The sequence below is a fragment of the Pelophylax lessonae genome (assembly GCF_965119305.1).
Source record: "Pelophylax lessonae genome assembly, chromosome: 5".
In the NCBI taxonomy this organism is placed as follows: domain Eukaryota; kingdom Metazoa; phylum Chordata; class Amphibia; order Anura; family Ranidae; genus Pelophylax; species Pelophylax lessonae.
In genome coordinates this window covers 315846289-315867633 of record NC_138772.1, presented here as the reverse complement: position 1 = coordinate 315867633, position 21345 = coordinate 315846289, and the positions used below count along the sequence as shown (strand labels likewise).

The 21345-nt window shown below is 44.8% G+C and overlaps 1 protein-coding gene across 1 annotated transcript in view; it reads left to right on the top strand.

Moving 5' to 3' along the window:
* Nucleotides 1–5231: 5231 nt before the first annotated feature.
* Nucleotides 5232–21345, top strand: part of LOC309556499 (uncharacterized protein) — a gene marked incomplete at its 3' end in the record, with an annotated part of 109115 nt that continues 93001 nt past the window's right edge. The window contains exons 1-2 of the mRNA XM_082258949.1: nt 5232–5260; nt 5581–5713. Coding sequence (XP_082115075.1) covers nt 5606–5713 — 108 coding nt within the window. The 5' untranslated portion in view covers nt 5232–5260; nt 5581–5605. The remainder of the gene's footprint in view (nt 5261–5580; nt 5714–21345) is intronic.

Here is a 21345-nt window from a genome sequence, read left to right as displayed (position 1 = left end):
GTATATATATGTATATACAGTATACAAATTTTCCTTCTTCTATTTGTTGAACTAGATGGACTTGTGTCTTTTTTCAGCCAGACTAACTGTGTAACCTGATGCCTAAATGTCTATTTTTCCATTGTGCAACCATATGTCTAGTATTCCAGAGCACCAGTATTGAGGATTATTTGAGGAGCCCACTTACCTGGATTTACACTTAGTTTAGGATTTAGTCTTAAGAGTAAGTTTGTTCTGCTGCTTTACCCCTGTTGACTGAGAGTCTCATTGCATTTGACAAATGACTACTGCACTTGTTGCATTGATGGCTTTGTTATAATAATCCTTAAGCCTAGTACACACTGCTAGTTTTTTCGTTCAACCCAGCAGGATGAATGAAAAAAACTGACTGCTCAGGTCAGAGTTCAGATCAGCTCAGGTCTTAGTACAGTCATCTCCCCTGCTGTTCTATTGTGTTCTGACAGGGTGAGGCCTCAGAAGACGCCTCATCTGAAGCCGACGCTCAGTAGGAGGGGCGAAACGCGTCAAGCAGGAATCTAGAGTCAGACGTAATTTCTGGTCTGTTGAATGCACCAACGTCATTTCTGGTATAGTAATGAACCGCACGCTGAGACGGCGCTCTCCCACTATACGGCTAAGCGCATTACTATCATCAGATGTAAGTGTATTACTTTTGCTTTTTATCCTTAATAAATGGTTTTACGCTATGGAGGCTCTTCTTTGATTATATTTTGGTACCAGAGAGCCCAGGAATCACAGGAGATAAAGCCATTCCCCACTGTCTAAGTCCACTGGGAGAACCTGGGCGAAATTCTTGCTCCAGCATCCACTAAGGGGCAAAGCAAAGTCTCTGAATACATGTTTGATCTCCCCATTGTTTGGTGAGTGGGGACACAAGAGGGGAACACGGAGTGGTCTGCACTATTAAGTATTCAAGCACGAGCACTTTTATAAGGATCATCTATTTTTCAGCTGTTTAAGAGTACAAGCACTTTATGCATAAGGACTTTATCTGACCAAATCCAAAATACTTTTTTCAGTTGTTTCATGTATTTGCACTTCAATTCAGTGATATAGCACCGGCACTTTAATTAATTTATTAAGTATTTATTAGATAGTAATGTATTATTAATGCACATTGAAGATTTGTCATTTACATATATATATATATATATATATATATATATATATATATATATATATATATATTTGGTCACTGGAGCAGCGCTGATAGCTTCGCCATTTTTCACTCAGGTCAGTGATTGGCTAAGAACGCTAATCGGGAGCTGGTCGGCAGACCTTTTCGGTCGTTTCCCCACCCCCCCCCCCCCCCGGCTACAGTACACACAGGCCAAACGTTGGCTGGTTTCTATTGAACTGGTCGATGCCGCCTGGCATTTAGCCCATATGTACGAGTCTTTACTTAGGTTGCAATGTCACTAATCATTCTTATCTGTAAGTTGAATGCTTGAATACCTGCGTGTTGTTTATATGCATGGAAATTATACTATGCTGATCTCCAGTGGCGGCCGGTGCGTTGGGGGCTCAGCGGCGCCACCCCCCCCCCCATCCAGGCGTCCGGCCCCCTAATCTGCATACGGGGCGCCTGGCGCATAGAGCTCATTGGGTTTTTTTTTTTTTAGTCACCTGATTAGAGCAAGAGGCTCTAATAGGCTTCAGCAAAGGGTGGACCCGGGGCGCAGAGCAGTGCGCCCCGAGCCCACCCATTGTTTGACAATAGCGAATGAAAATTCGCTATTGTCCCACTGATCCTCCTCCTGGCCAATCAGGAAGCATGTCCGTGACCCGCTTTCTGATTGGCCGAAAGACTCGAGGAGATGCCGGGGGACTGAGGAGAAGCCGCCGCCGCTGCAGGTAAGTGCACTGGTCTGGGGGGGGGGGGGCACACTGATCTCTCTGCATTGAAGGGGGCACACTGATCTCTCTGCATTGAAGGGGGCACACTGATCTCTCTGCATTGAAGGGGGCACACTGATCTCTGCATTGAAGGGGGCACACTGATCTCTGCATTGAAGGGGGCACACTGATCTCTGCATTGAAAGGGGGGCACACTGGTCTCTGCATTGAAAGGGGGCACGCTGGTCTCTCTGCATTAAAAGGGGGCACGCTGGTCTCTCTGCATTGAAGGGGGCACGCTGATCACTCTGCATTGAAAGGGGGCACGCTGGTCACTCTGCATTGAAAGGGGCACGCTGGTCACTCTGCATGGAAAGGGGGCACGCTGGTCACTCTGCATTGAAAGGGGGCACGCTGGTCATTCTGCATTGAAAGGGGGCACGCTGGTCTCTCTGCATTGAATGGGGGCACGCTGGTCACTGCATTGAATGGGGGCACGCTGGTCACTCTGCATTGAAAGGGGCACGCTGTGGTCACTCTGCATTGAAAGGAGGCACACTATACCTTAATTACTGAAGGCCCCTTTCACACTATTGTGACCTCAAAGTCACGCAATTTTTTACAGCATTCCCCCCAAACATTTTGAGCACCAGCCGCCACTGCTGATCTCTCACTTGCAGTTGTGCATAACTTACCTCACATGCTTGTGATTTACAATATTTTTTAGAAAAAATGCAAGAAATGTTGGACCCGGCGCTACCACTTTAAAATAGTATTGTGCAAATATGTGCTGTAAAAGTGCATGTGTTGCAATCAACAAAGTGAAAAGTGCTACGTGCCGTTTAAAACCAACAATAGGTATTAACCTGGGCTGTGCTCATTGTGCCACATTAAAATGTCATATACCATACATTTATACAAAGTGCCAAGTGCTGATAAAACCAAGTGCCACGTGTTGTGATCCGTGCTAAAACAATATATGGCGCCGGCGGATGTTCCACCAGAAAAAGCACCGCTGCTTACCGCACTCTTAAGCCTTTGACTCGACACTTCTTGGTCACTACAACAAAGAATAAACCTCCATTGCGTAGCATTTGTTGTATAAAGCGAAAATATTTAGCATCCACTCACAGTTTGGGGAGTTCACGATCAGTTTGAATGGTGTTCGCCGGGTCGCTTCCGCGTTCCACTGGCTCAAACCACCAAAACCGGAAGTGACGTATTGACGTACACAAACCACGCCGAGTCCCTTCCCTTATGTTAATTTCAGAAAAAAACTTTTCTTGGGCAGAGAGGAATCTGAATTCCCTATCTGCAATTCATCTCAGAGGAGAATGCAACAGTTTAGTAGACTTCTTTAGCTGCCAAGAAGCTTTTCAAGCAGAGTGGTCTCTCTCCACCCAGAAGTTTACTCTGACATTACTTTTCCGTGGGGGATTCCAGAGACAAATCTCTTCACGTCTTCAAGTTCAAAGACAAACCTTTATTTTTAAATTAATCCAAGGGATCCCTCTCTGACTGTAGATACCCTTCTGAATCCTTGGGACTACAGTCTGTGTTGTGCCTTCCCTTCAATCCATCTGATTTCACAGGTCTTGCTATAACTTCTACCGGAACACACGGCTCTAATCTTGATCGCCCAATACTGGCCAAATAGAGCTTGGTTTTCTCTGCTCTGCTTTGCTCTGCTCTGCTCTTTAGCTGTGGGCACTCTGCACGCTTTTCTTGCCAGATAGCATCTGATATCTCAAGGTTGCATCCTTAGTTACAAACCCTGAAGTTAGCCACCTGGTTACTGAAGAGGAGATCCTGAAGAGCAAAAGGAATATCAGAAAATAGTGGCTACGCTACTATAAAAATCACAAGCCAGTTACAGGAGTCATATATCAGAAGATATGGAAGAAGTTTAACTCCTGGTTAGCGGAAGATGGGAGGTTTTCTGTAGATATTGCCACCATCCTGGAATTTCTGCAGGAGGGAGCAGACAAAAGCCTGGCTTTGAGCACTCTTAAAATCTAGAAAGCCCTTAGTGTATTTTTGCAAAAGCCTCCTCAAGAGTATCCACTAATTTCTAGATTTTGTAAAGCCTAATCCAGGAAGAGACCAATCAAGAGGAGAAGGTTTCCTAGTTGGGACTTGTGCCTAATTCTAAGGGGTATCGTTGAGTCTCCTTTTGAGCTTCTTTAGGATTTTTAACTCTAAAAACTATTTTTGGTGGAGATTCCGTCAGCCAGCAGAATAATTGAGATGCAGCCATTATCTATTCAAGAACATTTTGTCACGGTCCTAGAAGACTGAGTAATTCTGAAATCGGATCTAGATTTTCCTCCAAAGGTCTCATCAGTATTTCATAGCTACCATGATATTGTGCTCCCTGCTTTTGTAACATGCCTTCAAGCAATAAGGAAGAAAAACTTCTAGATGTTTATAGGTGTTTTTTGTCCTACCTGTCGGCTACCAATGACTTTAGAATTTCAGAGTCTTTATGCTAACATACAGTGTGCATGAAGCTTTATTTGTACTGTATTCTGGTATCTATAAATGCAAGCAGGCCACCAGATCTTTCCTGACCCGTTGGATTAGAATTGCAGTTTTAGAATCCTACAAGATCATTATGGTTAATCCTCCGCAATTTCTTAATGCTCATTTTTCCAGAGCTTCATCAATTTCCATTGCAGAGAAAGACTTTGTGACCCCAGGGAAGATTGGTAGGGCAGCCACATGGTCGAAATTCTCTACATTTGTACTTCATTATTGTCTTGATCTCCTCTCTAGCCAGAATCATGTTTTGGGTGGAAGGCCCTCCAGGCTGTGTTCACCCCCTCGGGGCTATCCTGGAGGACAACCTGGGAAAAACCCAATATGCTAGGTCAAGTAATTTGCCTGCTCCCAATGAGTTTGCTTAGATTACCTGTAAATTCCCAGGAAGGGAATCCCCTCTGCTCAAAGAGGTCCTGTCCTGGGTGGAGGCACCGCCAAAGTTATTTTCAGGTCTACTCCTCCATAAAGCAAGACATCTGGTTCTCCTCATTATGTAAGTTTAGTTTGTTGGAGATGGCCATTTTCCATAACCCGCAAGAGAGAGAGCTACATATGTATTTTAACAATTTTATTTATTATTTTATTTTTTTTCAACAGACCTAGCAATTTAGTAAACGGGCATTTTTCTCATCAGTTGTCAGCCTTTGTCGAGGTTTTTTTTTTAAAAATGTTTACCACTTACTCAGCAGGTACATCCTGTGGAAGGCATGAAAACCTGAAAAATTGATAACAGCATATTTGAAAATTGACACTAGATGGCAGAATGACATCATGATCTCCCACATCCACAGAGATCCCAGAGTGAAAGTGAAACCAATATAATAAACATCTCAAGGAGGAAGTAGAACACAACTTGGGAAAGGTAGATGCTGTCGTATAACTTTTATCTTTCTTCTATGCAATTTTCTCTTTCCCTCACTGTTCTAGCATTTCTAACTCTGTACCTCAACTGTGTTATTACTTTTCCTTTGCGCACAGATAACTTTTGTTTATATTTGTTCAGTAACATATATTGTTTTGCTTGCCCTACCTCTGGTACTCTACTGAATATCTTAATTACTCAACCAGTAACCTCCTTTCTAAGTCCCAGGCCATCTGTTGGCAGTCAGCATGCTTTGAGTACTTACCCTCATACTGTGACTGAGCCCCTGTTTTCTTTCTATGTGCCATCTCTTTCTTCAGGCCGGACTTCCTCACGCAATCCATCATGCTGCTGGCCGCTGCCTTCCTAGTTGCATTTGTACTGCTGTTGCTGTACATGGTATATCCACTCATCAGTCCCAAACCCCTAAAACTGGCAGGTGCACGTATAGTGGTGAGTCTAGTCTGACTTTTAACTGTCACATTTTGTGTGTTTGCAGATTGTTATATATAAAGGTTCCTGTTATTGAAAGTGTATGCTCCTGTGTTTTCATCCTTAATTTTAAAGTATAACTAAAGGCAAAACTTTTTTTTTCCATTTGCGATAGAGTGGAGAGGGATTAGAACCCCTGTCAGTTTTTATTGCTGTCTGTGCCCCCATTAAGGAGATTAACCATAATGTTTACTATTATTATTGAAATTATAAGTAAAAGAAAATCTCAAATTTTGAGTTGTCCCCCAAAAAGTAATAGAGGGTAATTCTTCCAATAGGGACACTAGTTCTGGTGGCCTGGGAGGACCCAAGGAATTCCCCTAATTTGCAGGGATTTTCTCTTAATTGCTGTTTGGCTATGGGACAGGAAGTGAAGGGAAATCTCCGCAATGGGACACAGATGGCGAAAAAAATATGTTACAGGAGTTATAGCCCTCCCTTACTCTATTCAAAATTTTAAAAATGATTTGCTTATAGTTCTACTTTAATTGATATTGAACCCAAGACTGAAAATGGAATGTATTGCAGCTTACTAATCATGTAGTGGCTGCATTAGTTTTCTTTGCTAAGACTTTTTTCCCTTTGTTTTCACCTGGTGATCTGGCCAGTAGCACACATCCTGTATTTAGGTAGACGAATAAACCAATGTGCTAACCAAAATAGGAATATAATAGGATATGAATCCCAGTAAAACACAAAATAATAGCAGCCAATTTCCATTAGTGTCACCACATATGAGGAAACCCTTGGTAAAATCATGTAATTTGTGACGTAACGCGTCGGGAGGAGACGGGTGACGTCACTTCCGGTTTTCGGCCGAAACCGGAAGTCTGTATTCCTGAAGCCAGACACCTTCTGGAGACCCGGCTGGTCTTCTATTTACACAGCACATCATGATTTTTAATGTATGTTGCTTGTTTTTATAAAAGTTTTATCTGATTATGCTACACTATGGAGCCCCACTTTTATCTTTCCATGAGCTGCTGTGGAGGATTCATTAATACATAGGAATGTATTTCATGGAGGCTATTATCCCTACTTTGAGTCTAATCACCACCAATGGGAGGATCTCATTCATGTTCCTGTTTTGGATTGATCTGAATGTGACCATTTATCCTCCGAGAGGTGAGCGGCCACTGCACCTTTAGGTGGTATACTATTTGCTGGTCTTTGGGAACCTTCCTGTCGCACGAGAAAATACCTTCTTTTTTTCCTTTTTCCATTTGTGATGATCGTCACGGATTTTGTTGGACTTCATTGACACTGTTTATTATAATTGTATTTTCACCATTTTTGGTTTCTTTTTGGAACCCTTTTGGACAATCTTGTTTCACATTGAGTGCATTTGTGTGTGTTTTTATTGAAGATTGCACATATACTTATATATTGTTTCACTTATTTATTCCATTTACGTAAATTGATTATGTACTCTTACTCTTTTTGTTATTTAGTTATCCACTATTGAGTGGTTTTTGCACCTATTATTACACTTGTGTAGTTATGTGATTTTGACCACATTAATTATTTATTAGATATCCGCAATTTTAGCGCCGATTTATATTACATTAAACACATCCTGTATTACTGTGCCTCCACTCTGGAGGAAGAAACACAGGGGCACCTTTGGAAAGCAGCATTGTCAGTATTGAGGAAGGGAAGTGTTAGATGTACTAGCAGATCTAGATACACTAATAAATTGAAGCTGAACTCTAACACTTTATAAGCAAACGTTTTTTTTCCTTTTAGGTTAAAAGTTTTACATAAATCGGTAAAAGCTGATTATTGTAAGCAGCCCTGTCAGTAGTAAATGATTTGTCTCCACCCTGTTACTGTTGCATCTGCGGGGCATCTTTTTCTTTTGAAAAAAAACAGACTTCTTGGCCAGATCACCAGGTGTAAATAAAGCCTAAAAAAAAGAAAACTAATGCATTCACCATATTTCAAGTGTTCCTAAACCCACAACAGTAAAATCAGTCTGTATATGCAGTAATGCATGCTTGTTATACTGTGGAACCTAAGGGGTTAATCCCCTCCATTGTGTAGAAAGGCTGTTTGATCTTGTATGCACAGATCCTTCTCTTCCACTGACTCCAGAACATTTCAGAGTCTTTGGAGTCTGGTTGCACATGCTCAGTTTAGTGTGTATTGCTAGAAAGTTTGTTTTTTTTCTTGGGAGAGTGCATGTGATCAGCACAGGGCAAATCAGCACTGTCCAGGCAGAGGGTCAGGGGTCCTGGATCCTGATAGGACAGCTCAGTACAGTATGAAAACTCCTCCTACAAGCTTTAACCAGGAACTGATAGAAGTCACAAGATTGCTATACACTGCTGATGAGAAAAGCTATTTAGCAGTTTATACACTGCTCAAAAATAAAATTAAAGAAACACTTTGAAAACACATCAGATCTCAATGGGGAAAAATATCATGCTGGATATCTATACTGATATAGACTGGGTAATGTGTTAGGAACCAAAGGATGCCACATCGTTTGATGGAAATGAAAATGATCAACCTACAGAGGGCTGAATTCAAAGATACCCTGAAAATCAAAGTGAAAAAATTATGCATCAGGCTATTCCATTTTGCTGAAATTTCATTGCTGCGGCTCAGAATGGTAGTCAGTAGTTTGTGGCACCCAAGTGCTTGCATGCATGCCTGACATTGTGGGGGCATGCTCCTAATGAGACGACGGATGATGTCCTGGGGTATTTCCTCCCAGATCTGGAACAGGGCATCACTGAGCTCCTGAACAGACTGATGTGCAACCTGGCGACGTCGGATTAACCGAAACATATTGTCCCAGAGGTGTTCTATTGGATTTAAGTCAGGCGAGCGTGGGGGCCATTTAATGGTATCAGTTCCTTCATCCTTCAGGAACTGGCTGCATACTGTGGCCACATGAGGCCGGGCATTGTCGTGCATCAGGAGGAACCCATAACCCACTGCACCAGTGTAGGGTCCGACAATGGGCCCAAGGATTTCATCCCAATACCTAATGGCAGTCAGGGTGCCATTGTCTAGCCTGTAGAGGTTTGTGAGTCCCTCCATGGATTAGCCACCCCAGACCATCACGGACCCACCACCAAAACCGGTCATGCTGAACGATGTTACAGGCAGCATAATGTTCTCCGCAACTTCTCTAGACCATTTCATGTCTGTCACATGTGCTCAGGGTGAACCTGCTGTCTTCTTTGAAAAGCGCAGGGCACCAGTGGCGAACCTGCCAATTCTGGTGTTCAATGGCAAATGCCAATTGAGCTCCATGGTGCCGGGCAGTGGGCACAGGGCCCACAAGAGGACGTCAGACCCTCAAACTACCCTCATGAAGTCTGTTTCTGATTGTTTGATCAGAGATATTTACACCAGTTGCCTGTTGGAGGTAATTTTGTAGGGCTCTGGCAGTGCTCATCCTGTTCCTCCTTGCACAAAGGAGCAGATACCGGTCCTGCTGATGGGTTAAGGACCTTCTACGGCTCTTTCCAGTTCTCCTAGGGTAACTGCCTGCCTCCTGGAATCTCCTCCATGCTCCTGAGACTGTTGGGCTTCACAGCAAACCTTCTGGCAATGGCACGTATTGATGTGCCATCCTGGAGGAGTTGGACTACCTGTGCAGCCACTATAGGGTCCAGGTATCGCCTCATGCTACCAGTAGTGACAATGACCCTAGCCAAATGCAAAACCAGTGAAAACAGTCTGAAAAGATGAGTAGGGAAAAAAATGTCAGTGGCCTCCACCTGTAAAACCATTCCAGTTTTGGGGGTTGTCTCACTGCTCATCTAGTTCACCTGTTGTTAATTTAATTAACACCAAAGCAGCTGAAACTGTTTAACAACCCCCTCTGCTACTTAACTGACCAGATCATTAGCCCAGGAGTTTAATTGACTTGATGCTATATTCTGATTAAAATGTGTTCTTTTATTTTTTTTGAGAAGTGCATTTACTAAAATGATTGCATTTCCACGTTCTGTGTACTGTGGGAGATCAGATATAGTGAATGCAGGGTCCTGGGTTTTTTGCACTGGAAGAAGGTGGGTCACTGCTAGGTCACACAGCAAATATTGCATTACATTGCTTTTTATGTGTCCTATGTACACAGCAACACAGCCCAGCACTGCGCTTTAGTGATCTGCGATAAATTGCAGGCATGCTACATTTTATCGTAATGCAATGTACAGGATCATATGTCACTGTACAGCAGTGTACTACACTGCTGTACAGTGACATGAATGAAGTGTCACTTTTGTACACTTCAAGTAAAGTTTGTACAAGAAACAAAAATGGAGCTGTGGGATGCGCTGAATTGTACACCAGATAGCCCCCTACCACCAGCTCACTGCAGCTGGAAAGGACATCTGCTGCACAGTAAACCACTGCAGTTTATTGCGTGGCAGCTGTCTGTTTATATGTGAATGGGCCCTAAGAAGACCTTCACTAAAATAGATTAAAAATATTTAGCAGCCAGCAAATATTGAAACAGTAGTGTACAGTGGTAAGCACTTTGTTATGTACAATATAATATACAGAGTGCAGCAGTCATAATGGATAACAGGAATTTTTCTGATTACACTAAAATAGTCTATTAAATTTAAAAGGAAGGAGCCTGAAAAATGTCTTTCTAGTTTTAAAGGAAAAGTCCTCTTTCTGGGGAAGATTCTAAACTGTGGGCAGGCTTGAGGCATCCTCATCTTAAGTTTCCAGTAGTTCGAACACCCTCTTAAAGTATAGAACGCAGAGGTCTGTAATTTCAAGTCAGCATTAGTCACTACCTGTGTATTCCATATCTTAACCCTCTGGTTAGAACAGGTAAATATGCACTTGGAGGCAGAAACACATTATGAAGTCTTTCTAACCTCGTGCAAATCAATACAAAAGTACATTGCAGATGCCTTAGCGGAATCTGTATATGTAACAAATAGGGCAGAGCTCTAGTCATTTCAGCCATGCATGCTTTATGACTTAAAACCCAAACAGGGGACCCTATGTCCAAGTGTAGTTTATGCATCATACCTTTGAGTGGGTTAGAAAGGGTCCTGATTGGTTTGTTAATAGGAAAAAAGGTTTCCCAAAAAGAAAGTCTCAGATTAGGTGGAGGAACAAAAGCCAGATTTCACAGAAAGGATGAACAGCTAGGAAAGGAAAAAGAAGTTTTCTTTATTGTCTATTGAGGTATGCAGTAGCTATAGATAGACAGTTGAGATTTACTGCTGCCTACAGGGGTTTGGGACACTGGCAAACAAATAAAACATTAAGCTAGTCCTCTGAATAACCCCGCCTCCATCCACCATGCCTCAGTTTTTTGCTTGTGTTCTAGGAGGTTGGACACTTTTCCTCAACTCTGCTTTACTTTTATTTTTTTGCTCTACTGAAAAAGACTTCTAAATCACCTGAACTGGTCTTGATACAACAGCTACCTGGATCAGTGTATTCTCCGCAACAGCTTTAAGGGTTGGTTCACACTATAAAAGCACTCTCCACATAAATTTAAAACGGATACGTTTCTGCAAGCACGATATTAATGCGTATTTGATGCGTTCCTGTCAGGGGGTGATGTGGCAGAGCCTGACGTAAGAGGAGTGGCTTGGCACAGGTTCACCAGAGGCGCAGAGTCTAAGTGTTAGCCGGTTTTCACCAGGGCCCCAGGTGGTGGGGATGGATTTGGCTGCTTGCTAACACCAGGTCGCGGTCCCCCGGATTCCCTGGTGAAGCCAGGATCAGGTCCAGGACCAATAGCCGGTAGCGGATAAACAGATCAGGATCAGGCAGGAGAATAGTCAGGACAAGCCAAGGTCAAAGGCAGGCAGCAGGTAATCAGAATCCAAAGACAAGCCGGGTCAGGTAAACAGGAACAGCAGACTACAAACAGGCACAGGAAACAGGAGAGCTGAAGATAACACAGCAACTTCCTGTAGTGACAGCTGTGTTTAAATAGGCCAATTTGGTAGCCTCGAGCTATACTGAGGTAGCCTCTAACTTTTCCAAAGTAGCCTCGAACTACTGCAAGGTAGCCTCGAACTACTGCAAGGTAGCCTCGAACTACTGCAAGGTAGCCTTGAGCTATTGTAAGGTAGCCTCTAGCTATTCAAGGTGCCTCTTCATACGCGCAAGCGCATAGGCATTCGCCGGTTGGCAGCGCCAGTGCGCCTGGGCAGGGTATTGATTCCCTGACATTGCCCCCCCCCCTTAAGGGCAACCTCTGGGTGCCCAAAAGATTCCTTTTGTGGGGATGGTTGCTGAAAAAATTTCGGATTAATTCTTGGGCATGGAAATTCTGTACCGGTTCCCAGGAGTTCTCTTCGGGGCCGTAGCCCCTCCATTTAACCAAGTATTGTAACTGATTCCTCCGTCTTCTGCAGTCTAGGATGGCCTCCACCTCAAATTCTTCGTCCCCGTTGATGGTGACAGGAGCAGGTGGTTCCGAACTTCTACCTGGAAAGGAATCAGGTACTGCAGGTTTCAAAAGTGATACATGGAAGACCGGATGGATCTTGAGGGAATCGGGTAGAGTTAGTTCGTATGATACCTCATTTAATCTCCTCTTCACTGGGAACGGGCCAATAAACTTGGGTGCCAGTTTCTTGGAAGGGCATGTCAATCGGAGGTTGGTAGTGGCTAACCATACCAGGTTGCCAGGATGAAGAACCAACTCACCTCTCCTCCTTTTGTCAAAGGCCTCTTTATTGGCGGTCTGAGCCCTGGTCATGGCATCCTGTAACAATTTGTTGTTCTCTTTAAAGAACTCCATGATATCCCGGACTGCTGGCACTGTAGGTTCAGGAACAAAGCAGGGCAAGGAGGATGGGTGAAACCCATAGTTAGCATAGAATGGGGACTGACCTGTAGCCGAGTGTTTGGCATTATTGTATGCGAACTCCGCTGACGGTAGTAACGAGACCCAGTCATCTTGAACAAAGGTGGTAAAACATCGGATATATTGCTCGAGGGTCTGGTTGGTCCTCTCAGTCTGGCCGTTAGTCTGGGGATGGTATGCGGAGGACATTGACAACTTGATCTTCAATGAGTCACATAAAGCTCTCCAGAAGCGAGAAGTAAATTGAACACCTCTATCCGACACAATGTCCATTGGAACCCCGTCGAGCCTTACAATCTGTTTGATGAAGACCTGCGCCGTCTCGAGCGCGGAGGGTGTGCCCTTCAGTGGTATGAAATAAGCCATTTTCGACAGCGGTCCACTACCACAAAGATTGCAGAATAACCGTCTGAAGGAGGAAGTTCCACAATGAAATCCATGGCAATCATCTTCCATGGTCTGTCAGGGACTGGTAGTGGTCTGAGCAGGCCCCATGCCTTGTTTCGGGTTGTCTTGCTTCGTGTGCAGATAGTACAGGAGGAGACATACTGCTTACAACATTTCTCTAAGTCGGGCCACCAGAACGTGCGTTGAACCAGATCTAGGGTCTTGTGGATCCCAAAATGGCCAGCCATCGGGTGGTCATGACAAAGTCCCAGGATGGACAACCGGGCACTTTCTGGAACAAAAATTTGATCTCCTCTCCATAGTAATCCATTTCTGGATACCAGTACAGTTCCAGGAGGATGGGAAGCATTTATTGTGGCTTGTCTCAGAGAGGTAAGAAGGTCAGACTGTAATAGCAGGAAATTACCTTTGGTCAAGATGGTGTCAGGTACAAGGATTCCTTTAGAACTGTCGTACATTCGGGAGAGCGCATCGGGTTTCGTATTCTTGGAACCGGGTCGGTACGTTATATGGAATAAAAACCTGGAAAAAAAAAGTGCCCATCGTGCTTGGCGAGGTCTCAAGCGTTTGGCCGCCCCAATACTCCAGGTTCTTATGATCAGTGTAGATAAGTATGGGATGTGCCGCCCCTTCCAACAGGTACTTCCACTCCTCCAAGGCGGTCTTGATGGCAAGGAGTTCCCGGTCCCCTACATCATAGTTCCTCTCCGCAGGAGAAAGTTTACGGGAGAAAAAAACCACCGGATGGATCAGGTCCTTGAGGCCTTGACGCTGGGAGATAACTGCTCCTACTGTGATTTCCGAGGCGTCAACTTCGAGGATGTAAGGTAGGGCAGGATCCGGGTGGCTGAGGATAGGGGCCGAAGTGAACAGCTCCTTTAGAGTTGTAAATGCGACTTGAGCCTCGGGAGACCAGTGGAAACGGGTACCCTGTTTGGTGAGCAGGGTAATAGGGGCGATGATAGAGGAAAACCCCTTCTCAAGATTCTCCGTTACATAGTCCTTTAGGGTACCCAATTCCCGTTCAGACAAAGGAAAGATACGTCCGAAAGGGATCTCGGCCCCCGGGAGTAACTCAATCGGACAATCATAGGGGCGGTGGGGGGGGGGTAGAGTCTCGGCCCCTTGTTTACTGAAGACATCCAGATATTCATGATAGGAAAATGGGACAGAGGAATGTATCTCCTTATCAGTGTCCATACAAAGTAGAGTGCTAGGAGCACTATAGCGTACTGGCAGGCAATGATTCTGGCAGTAAGGGGACTGGAACTTGACGTCTCCAGAAGTCCAATTTATTTGCGGGTTGTGCGCTTGTAACCAGGGTAACCCCAGAATAACGGGGAACAAGGGAGAAGAGATGGCATCCAGGCACAACAACTCCTTGTGACCTTCGATGGTGACCACAGGCAATGGAGGGGTTTCTTGAGTTACTGGCCCAGACTTGATGTGGGACCCATCTGCTAGGAAAATGGAAAGTCCTTGTGACTTGGGTCGAAGTGGGATGCGTTGTTGTGCAGCAAAGATGAGGTCAATGAAGCAGCTGCATGCCCCGGAATCAATTATAGCGGTGACCGGGATCAGGCCTTCTGGAAGCTGGAATGAGATAGAGAGAGCCCAGGTGAGTGGTATTGTTGCCAGAAACTGGGTAACTTGAGGGAGATATAGAAAGACACCTACGCATCTTCGCTGGGCATGTGCGTACAAAGTGTCCGGCTTCTCCGCAGTACAGACACAGATTGTTCTGACGTCGCCGTAAGCGTTCTTCTGCCGATAAGGAGGGACGAATGAGCCCAAGTTGCATCAGCTCTGAAGTATCCGATTCAGGAGTAACCGGAGCTGTGCTGCTGGGACGGGAACCAGAGGAGAAGGTGTGGACGGGATTAGGGACCCGTGGCATCATCCAGACCGGGCGGGTCTGCTGCGTGGACCTCTCTGCCCTGCGTTCATGGAGCCGGCGGTCTATCTGTATGGCCGAGGCGATTAATGCCTCCAGGGTTTCAGGTATGCCCACTCGGGCCAGCTCATCCTTCAAACTTTCTGACAGACCCAGGCGGAACTGATGTCGCAAGGCTGCGTCGTTCCAGTGAGTGTCTGTACTCCAACGCCTAAAGTCAGTGACGTAATCTTCCATGGCTCTATGGCCTTGTTGAAGTGCGGTGAGCGCGGTTTCTGCGGTAGCAGTACACTGTGGATCTTCATACAACTGCGCCATTGCATTAAAAAAAACCGACATGGTATCCAGCTGGTTACTGCGCTCTTCAAGCAGGCGGTGAGCCCAGGACTGAGGTTCACCTTGAAGCAGGGATATGATGAACCCCACCTTGGTTGCTTCCGGGGAGAAGGTTCGGGGTTGCAGGGAGAAGTATAGCTCGCAGGCATTGCGTAAGGCTCTGAACTTGCTCCGATCCCCAGAAAACCTTTCCGGCGTAGGGACCCTTGGCTCAGGAGGCAGCATCACCGTTGGACCCGAGGGATGCCCAAAGGAAGCCATGGAAGCAGCAGAAACTGCAGGATCCGTGGAGGAGGTTAGGGACTGAACACGACCCTCCAACTGGGTATAGCCCTCTTGCAGGGACTTAACAGCTTGGGTAAGGGCCGCGAGATGCTGGCAGATGTCATCCATAGGAGAGGCTCCTCTAGCAGGCTCAGTCATGGCTGTGTTATACTGTCAGGGGGTGATGTGGCAGAGCCTGACGTAAGAGGAGTGGCTTACCGGGTAACTGGCGTGGCACAGGTTCACCAGAGGCGCGGAGTCTAAGTGTTAGCCAGTTTTCACCAGGGCCCCAGGTGGTGGGGATGGATTTGGCTGCTTGCTAACACCAGGTCGCGGTCCCCCGGATTTCCTGGTGAAGCCAGGATCAGGTCCAGGACCAATTGCCGGTAGCGGATAAACAGATCATGATCAGGCAGGAGAATAGTCAGGACAAGCCAAGGTCAAAGGTGGGCAGCAGGTAATCAGAATCCAAAGACAAACCGGGTCAGGTAAACAGGAACAGCAGACTACAAACAGCCACAGGAAACAGGAGAGCTGAAGATAACACAGCAACTTCCTGTAGTGACAGCTGTGTTTAAATAGGCCAATTTGGTAGCCTCGAGCTATACTGAGGTAGCCTCTAACTTTTCCAAAGTAGCCTCGAACTACTGCAAGGTAGCCTCGAACTACTGCAAGGTAGCCTTGAGCTATTGTAAGGTAGCCTCTAGCTATTCAAGGTGCCTCTTCGTACGCGCAAGCGCATAGGCATTCGCCGGTTGGCAGCGCCAGTGCGCCTGGGCAGGGTATTGATTCCCTGACAGTTCCAGTGTGTTTTTCATGTGTTTTCAGATGCTTGTATTTCTTCTTTTTCCTTTTTTTTTTTTTCACTGTACTGGAGTCCTATGCATTTTTTAAGTGTTTTGTTTTTTTTACTGTGTTCCAATGCAGGAAAAATGCAGCATGTTCTACATTTTTTTCTGGAACTGGAACGCCCTGGAACTGACCACACTGATGTGGACTATGCCATTGGAAACCATATAACCTACTTTCCATGCATTTTTTAAGTGGAAAAAAATGCACTGGACTGCATGTGATGTGAACTGGACCTGAAGGCCATACTCGAACCCTGCTGGACCAAATATTGTGGGGTTAGTCTGGAACGTGACCTTCACACACTGGGCTGTGTGTAGAGGCGCTTCTTAGTCTCTCATCTACATTTGTTAGTTAGCCACAAAGCACCATAGAGATCCAGAGTTGTGGCATAGCCTTTTGTTGTGACTCATTCTCTGATAATTTACCTTGTCAGTAAGGCTGGTTGAGCTAAAGCAACAGTAACAATATTTGCCACTGCTACTGAGAAAGCGCTTAAAGCTGGGGAAACTGACATCATCTGCTAGGGGACATGTTGCACCCTACACTCTTTTGCTGCCATTTGGCTTAACAACAGGAGGCAGGTAAGAGAGTAGCCAGGTCAAACCAGATAAGCAATTAAAGAGGCATTCAGAAGTATAATATAGCGCTTTTGCACAAGGCAAGGTAGTTGGCATGAAGACACTTCCAGGTGTGATGCTTACAGTGATTGTAAAGTCTTGTGGTTTTTTTTTTTTTTTTTTAAATAACAAACATGTTATGTAATAGAAATAATAACCGCGCTAATGGAAAAAATAAAAGCTGCAACTTCAAGTGTGACCACACCCCAGTGAAACAAATTAAAAATCAAGTCGCGCTAAAGCAATAAAAATGAAACAACTTAAAGTCCATATAAAGTCCATAAATTTGTGCAATCCGTGATTCTCAAATTAGGCTCCTCATGGGTATATGCTTACCAGAGAGATAAATTTTGAAAGCAGGTTCTCTATAACAGAATCTTTATCCACTTGATGAAGGACTGGAACCAGTAGACTCGTGATGAGTAATTAGTCGTTGGGTCATGAAAAAATTGAAAAACCGCAATAGCGTAAAACCCAACAACAAATGATAAATTGTGACTTTGGACACCAATGTGATTATCAGTGGTTGACACAAAATAAGTGCTCAAAAATAATAATAAAAATAGTGTGACCACCACCAGTTGTACTATTTAACCACTTAAGCCCCGGAGGATTTGGCTGCTAAACGACCAGAGGGCATTTTGCGATTCGGCACTGCGTAACTTTAACGGACAATTGCGCGGTCGTGCGACGCTGTACCGAAACGAATTTGGCGTCCTTTTTTTCCCACAAACAGAGCTTTCTTTTGGTGGTATTTGATCACCTGTGCGATTTTTTGATCACGCGCTATAAACAAAAAAAGAGCGTAAATTTTGCAAAAATAGCAATATTTTTCCCTTTTTTTTATATGAAATTCCCCCAAAAAAAAATGTAAAAATCAAAATTTTTTAATATTTTCGGCCAATTTGTTTTATGCTACCTATGTTTGGTAAAAAAAATCGCAAAAAGCGTATTTTGATTGGTTTGCGCAAAAGTTATTGCGTTTACTAACAAAGGGAAAGATTTTTGTCATTTTTGTTGTTTTTTTTTTTAACGCGTAATGGCGGCGATCTGCGATTTTTTTTGCGGTACTGCGACATTGCGGCGGACAGATCGGACCCTTGACTGACATTTTTGACACTTTTGGGGTTACCAGTGACATTTCTACAGTAATCAGTGCTATACATATGCACTGTTACTGTAAAAATGCACTGGTAGTGAAGGGGTTAACTTTATTTGAGAGGGAGGGGCTGTGTGTGTCCCTAGGGGCGTGATTCTAACTGTGATTGGCTGTGGCTTCAACTGTATGAGGAGTGATCAATGGATCTACATAGTAGATCCATGTGATCAGCTCTCATACAGAGAGGAGAATGACAGGCAGCTTGTTTACACAAGCTGCCTGACTATCTCCCTCTCCCCCGCCGATCGCAGAGTGGCCGGCGGCGATCGGGTCCGCCGGTCACGCGCGCGGGGGGGTCCGTGACCACGCGGGAGCGCGCCTCCGGCGGCGCGCGCTCGCTCCCTAAACCCTCACAGGCGAGCGACGTAGACCTACGTCACTTTGCCTGTGAGGGGCTGACCGCCCACGTAGATAGTCGTGCGGCGGTCGGCAAGTGGTTAAAAATAAAAATGTGTCTGAAATAGACATGCAAAAAAAATTTAATAAGGAACCGTAGATCCCATATAGAAAGGCTCCTTAAGGTACTCCTTACCAAAGTAAATCAAGGCAATCACAAATATCACCCAACAGTGCTGTCCTTCACCAGAAGAAGTCACCTCTTACCAAACAAAGGTAATAAATACGCCTGCGGGTAGATCAAACTCCAAATAGGAACAATGGTGTCTAATACTTCTAGTTTGAGACAAGTTCCGACCCAGATTCCTCCAGGAAATGACCCCAAGATGATCACCATAAAAGAAGAAGAGGTTCCATAGTGTAAAACCGCTTAATTTTATTGTAAAAGAAAGGAATAAAACTCACAATTTGCAGGAAGTACGAAGCATTGGTAGTAAAAGCCGCCGGCCGGACGGCTCCGCACATCCGCACTTCCTTGTCGCGATAAGATGACGTCAGTACGCCGTGTCCTATAAACATGTTATACTTAACTGCTCTGTGCAGTGGTTTTGCACAGGGCAGCCTGGATCCTCCTCTTCTCGGGTCCCTCTTCGCTGCTCCGGGCCCCTCCTTCCTGTCCAGTGCCCCCACTGAAAGCAGCTTGCTAAGGGGGAAACCTGAGCTGAGCTGCAGCTCTGTGTTTCCATTCAGACACAGAGCTGTTCGACCCTGCCCCCTCTCTCTCCTGATTGGCTAACTGACTTTAATTGACAGCAGCTTGAGCCAATGGCTCTGTGTCTCGGCAAATCAGGAGGGAGAGTCCCGAAAGACCAAAGGACTCCTGGACATCGCTGGATAGAGTGGGGGCTCAGGTGTGAATTAGGGGGTGCTAGGGCGGCTGCTACACACAGAAGGCTTTTTATCTTAATTCATAGAATGCATTAAGATAAAAAAAAATTCTGACTTTACAAGTCCTTTAAATTATTCTCTAGGTTAGAGAACACATCCAGCATTATTTCAAGGAGCACTGGAAATTCTAGCAAGGATTCTGCCAGTATTATTGGAAATACAGGCAATGATACCACCAGCTCTTTGGAAATACTGGAAATGAGAATGGAAGTCCTGGTAGGGTTTGTGCAAGCAGCATTGGAAATACTGGCAGTGAGTCTGGAAGTGCCATTAAAAGCACTGACCGTTATATTAGAAGTCCTGGCAGGGGTTCTTTGAGTAGGACTGGCAGGTATTCTACGAGTAAGTGTTCTGGAAGTCCTGACAGGGATTCTGGAAAACTTGGCAGAGATTCTGGAAATAGGAGTTTTGGAATTACTGGTGGACCCAAAGGTACAATAACAGAGACCCACACTGTGTCTACAAGGCGTGCTACATCCATGTAATTTAGACTTGTAATCTTTTGCTTACAACCTCATTGATGTAGTATACTCCACCATGCATCTAGGGGAATCAACTTGCTGTAACACGTTGTACAGGACACCGGGAATGTATCTTGGATGGCAGGTACATTTCCCCGATATTTGAGTGGGGACAGTTGTAGAGCTTTTGTGGCACTCAGGGATTCTCACCCATGCAGGGTGAGGTTTCTCGGGTTAAATTTGGCTGGAGAGAATTGACTTCCAGAACTCTCTGGATTGCTAAATTTATATCAGGGACCTGGGATTTCGAAGGTTCAAAGAGACTTTGGATGAAGAGCCTTCAAACCCTGACTACTAGGACACTGGTCCCAAAGAGGTTAAGTCCCAGGTGAGGGAGGCTTGAAAGGCAGCAGAGGGAAATCCGAACCTGTGTCAAGGAAGAGAGTGGGAGAGAGAGAGAGACTCACAAGCTGTGTTGCGAATGGAAGCTCTCAGACAAGCTGAGACACAGGCTGCTAACCGCCCCCATGTGCTGCTATAACCCCCCCTGTGTGGCCTTCCTGGCACCCATACTTTGGAGGAGCCCGACCCCTGTGTGGGACCAAGGACTAGCAGTGAACCTGCTGCTTTTTTACCAATACCAGGATTTGGACTGTTTATTTACTTTGGCTAAAGTAAGCTGTCTTTTGTTTTGCTGCGATTAAAACAAATGAACGGTTTTGCTTTTACCAAACTGGCTGGCGGTCATTCAAGAGCTACCCCAGGTTACAACATGTATGGACTTGCTACCAACCTTCCAAATACACATGTTCCTCTGTGAGGACTGTGAAAAAAGAATGCAATCATGACTCACGCCTGACAATGTGAGGCAGCTTTTACCTTCAACAGGGAATTTATTAATAAATTTACCCTGCCCTTTGTGGGCCCTCCAGACATACAACCACTCAGGTGGTGTTTCTACCTTTTGGTATTTCACTAACAGAGAACCTGGAATAGCTCTCAGTTCTCTGTCCCTCTAACACAAGGCAAAACCCATGTGTTTTGGAACTTTTTAAACAAATATCTATAGTATTTTTAAAATTAACCCGCGCTAGGTATAAATATTAAAATAAAAAAAAAAAAAAGTGATGAAATGTGCGTCTGCTGTTTACCAAGTATAAAACTCAGAAATAAATAACTAGCAATAAAAACTTGCACTAATAAGAAAATAAGAAAACATTGACAATCGTATAATATTATAATAAGGTGTTCATGTGCAAAATAACAAGTGCAAAAAATATATTCATATAAGTGCAATAGTGCTACAAAATGTCCACAAAATGTGCAAAAATGCTTGATGATAAAGAAGTGCTGGAGTGCTTCAAAAAAGCGCTGAAGTGCTTCAAACCAATCAAGTGGTGCAGGGTTTTTCACTCCCCTCCTAAATCCCCACTCACCAGAAACAATGGACCCTCAGCTGTTTCAGTCTGGGGGTCAATCAGGCTTGAAACTGGTGAGATAAAATGTAGAT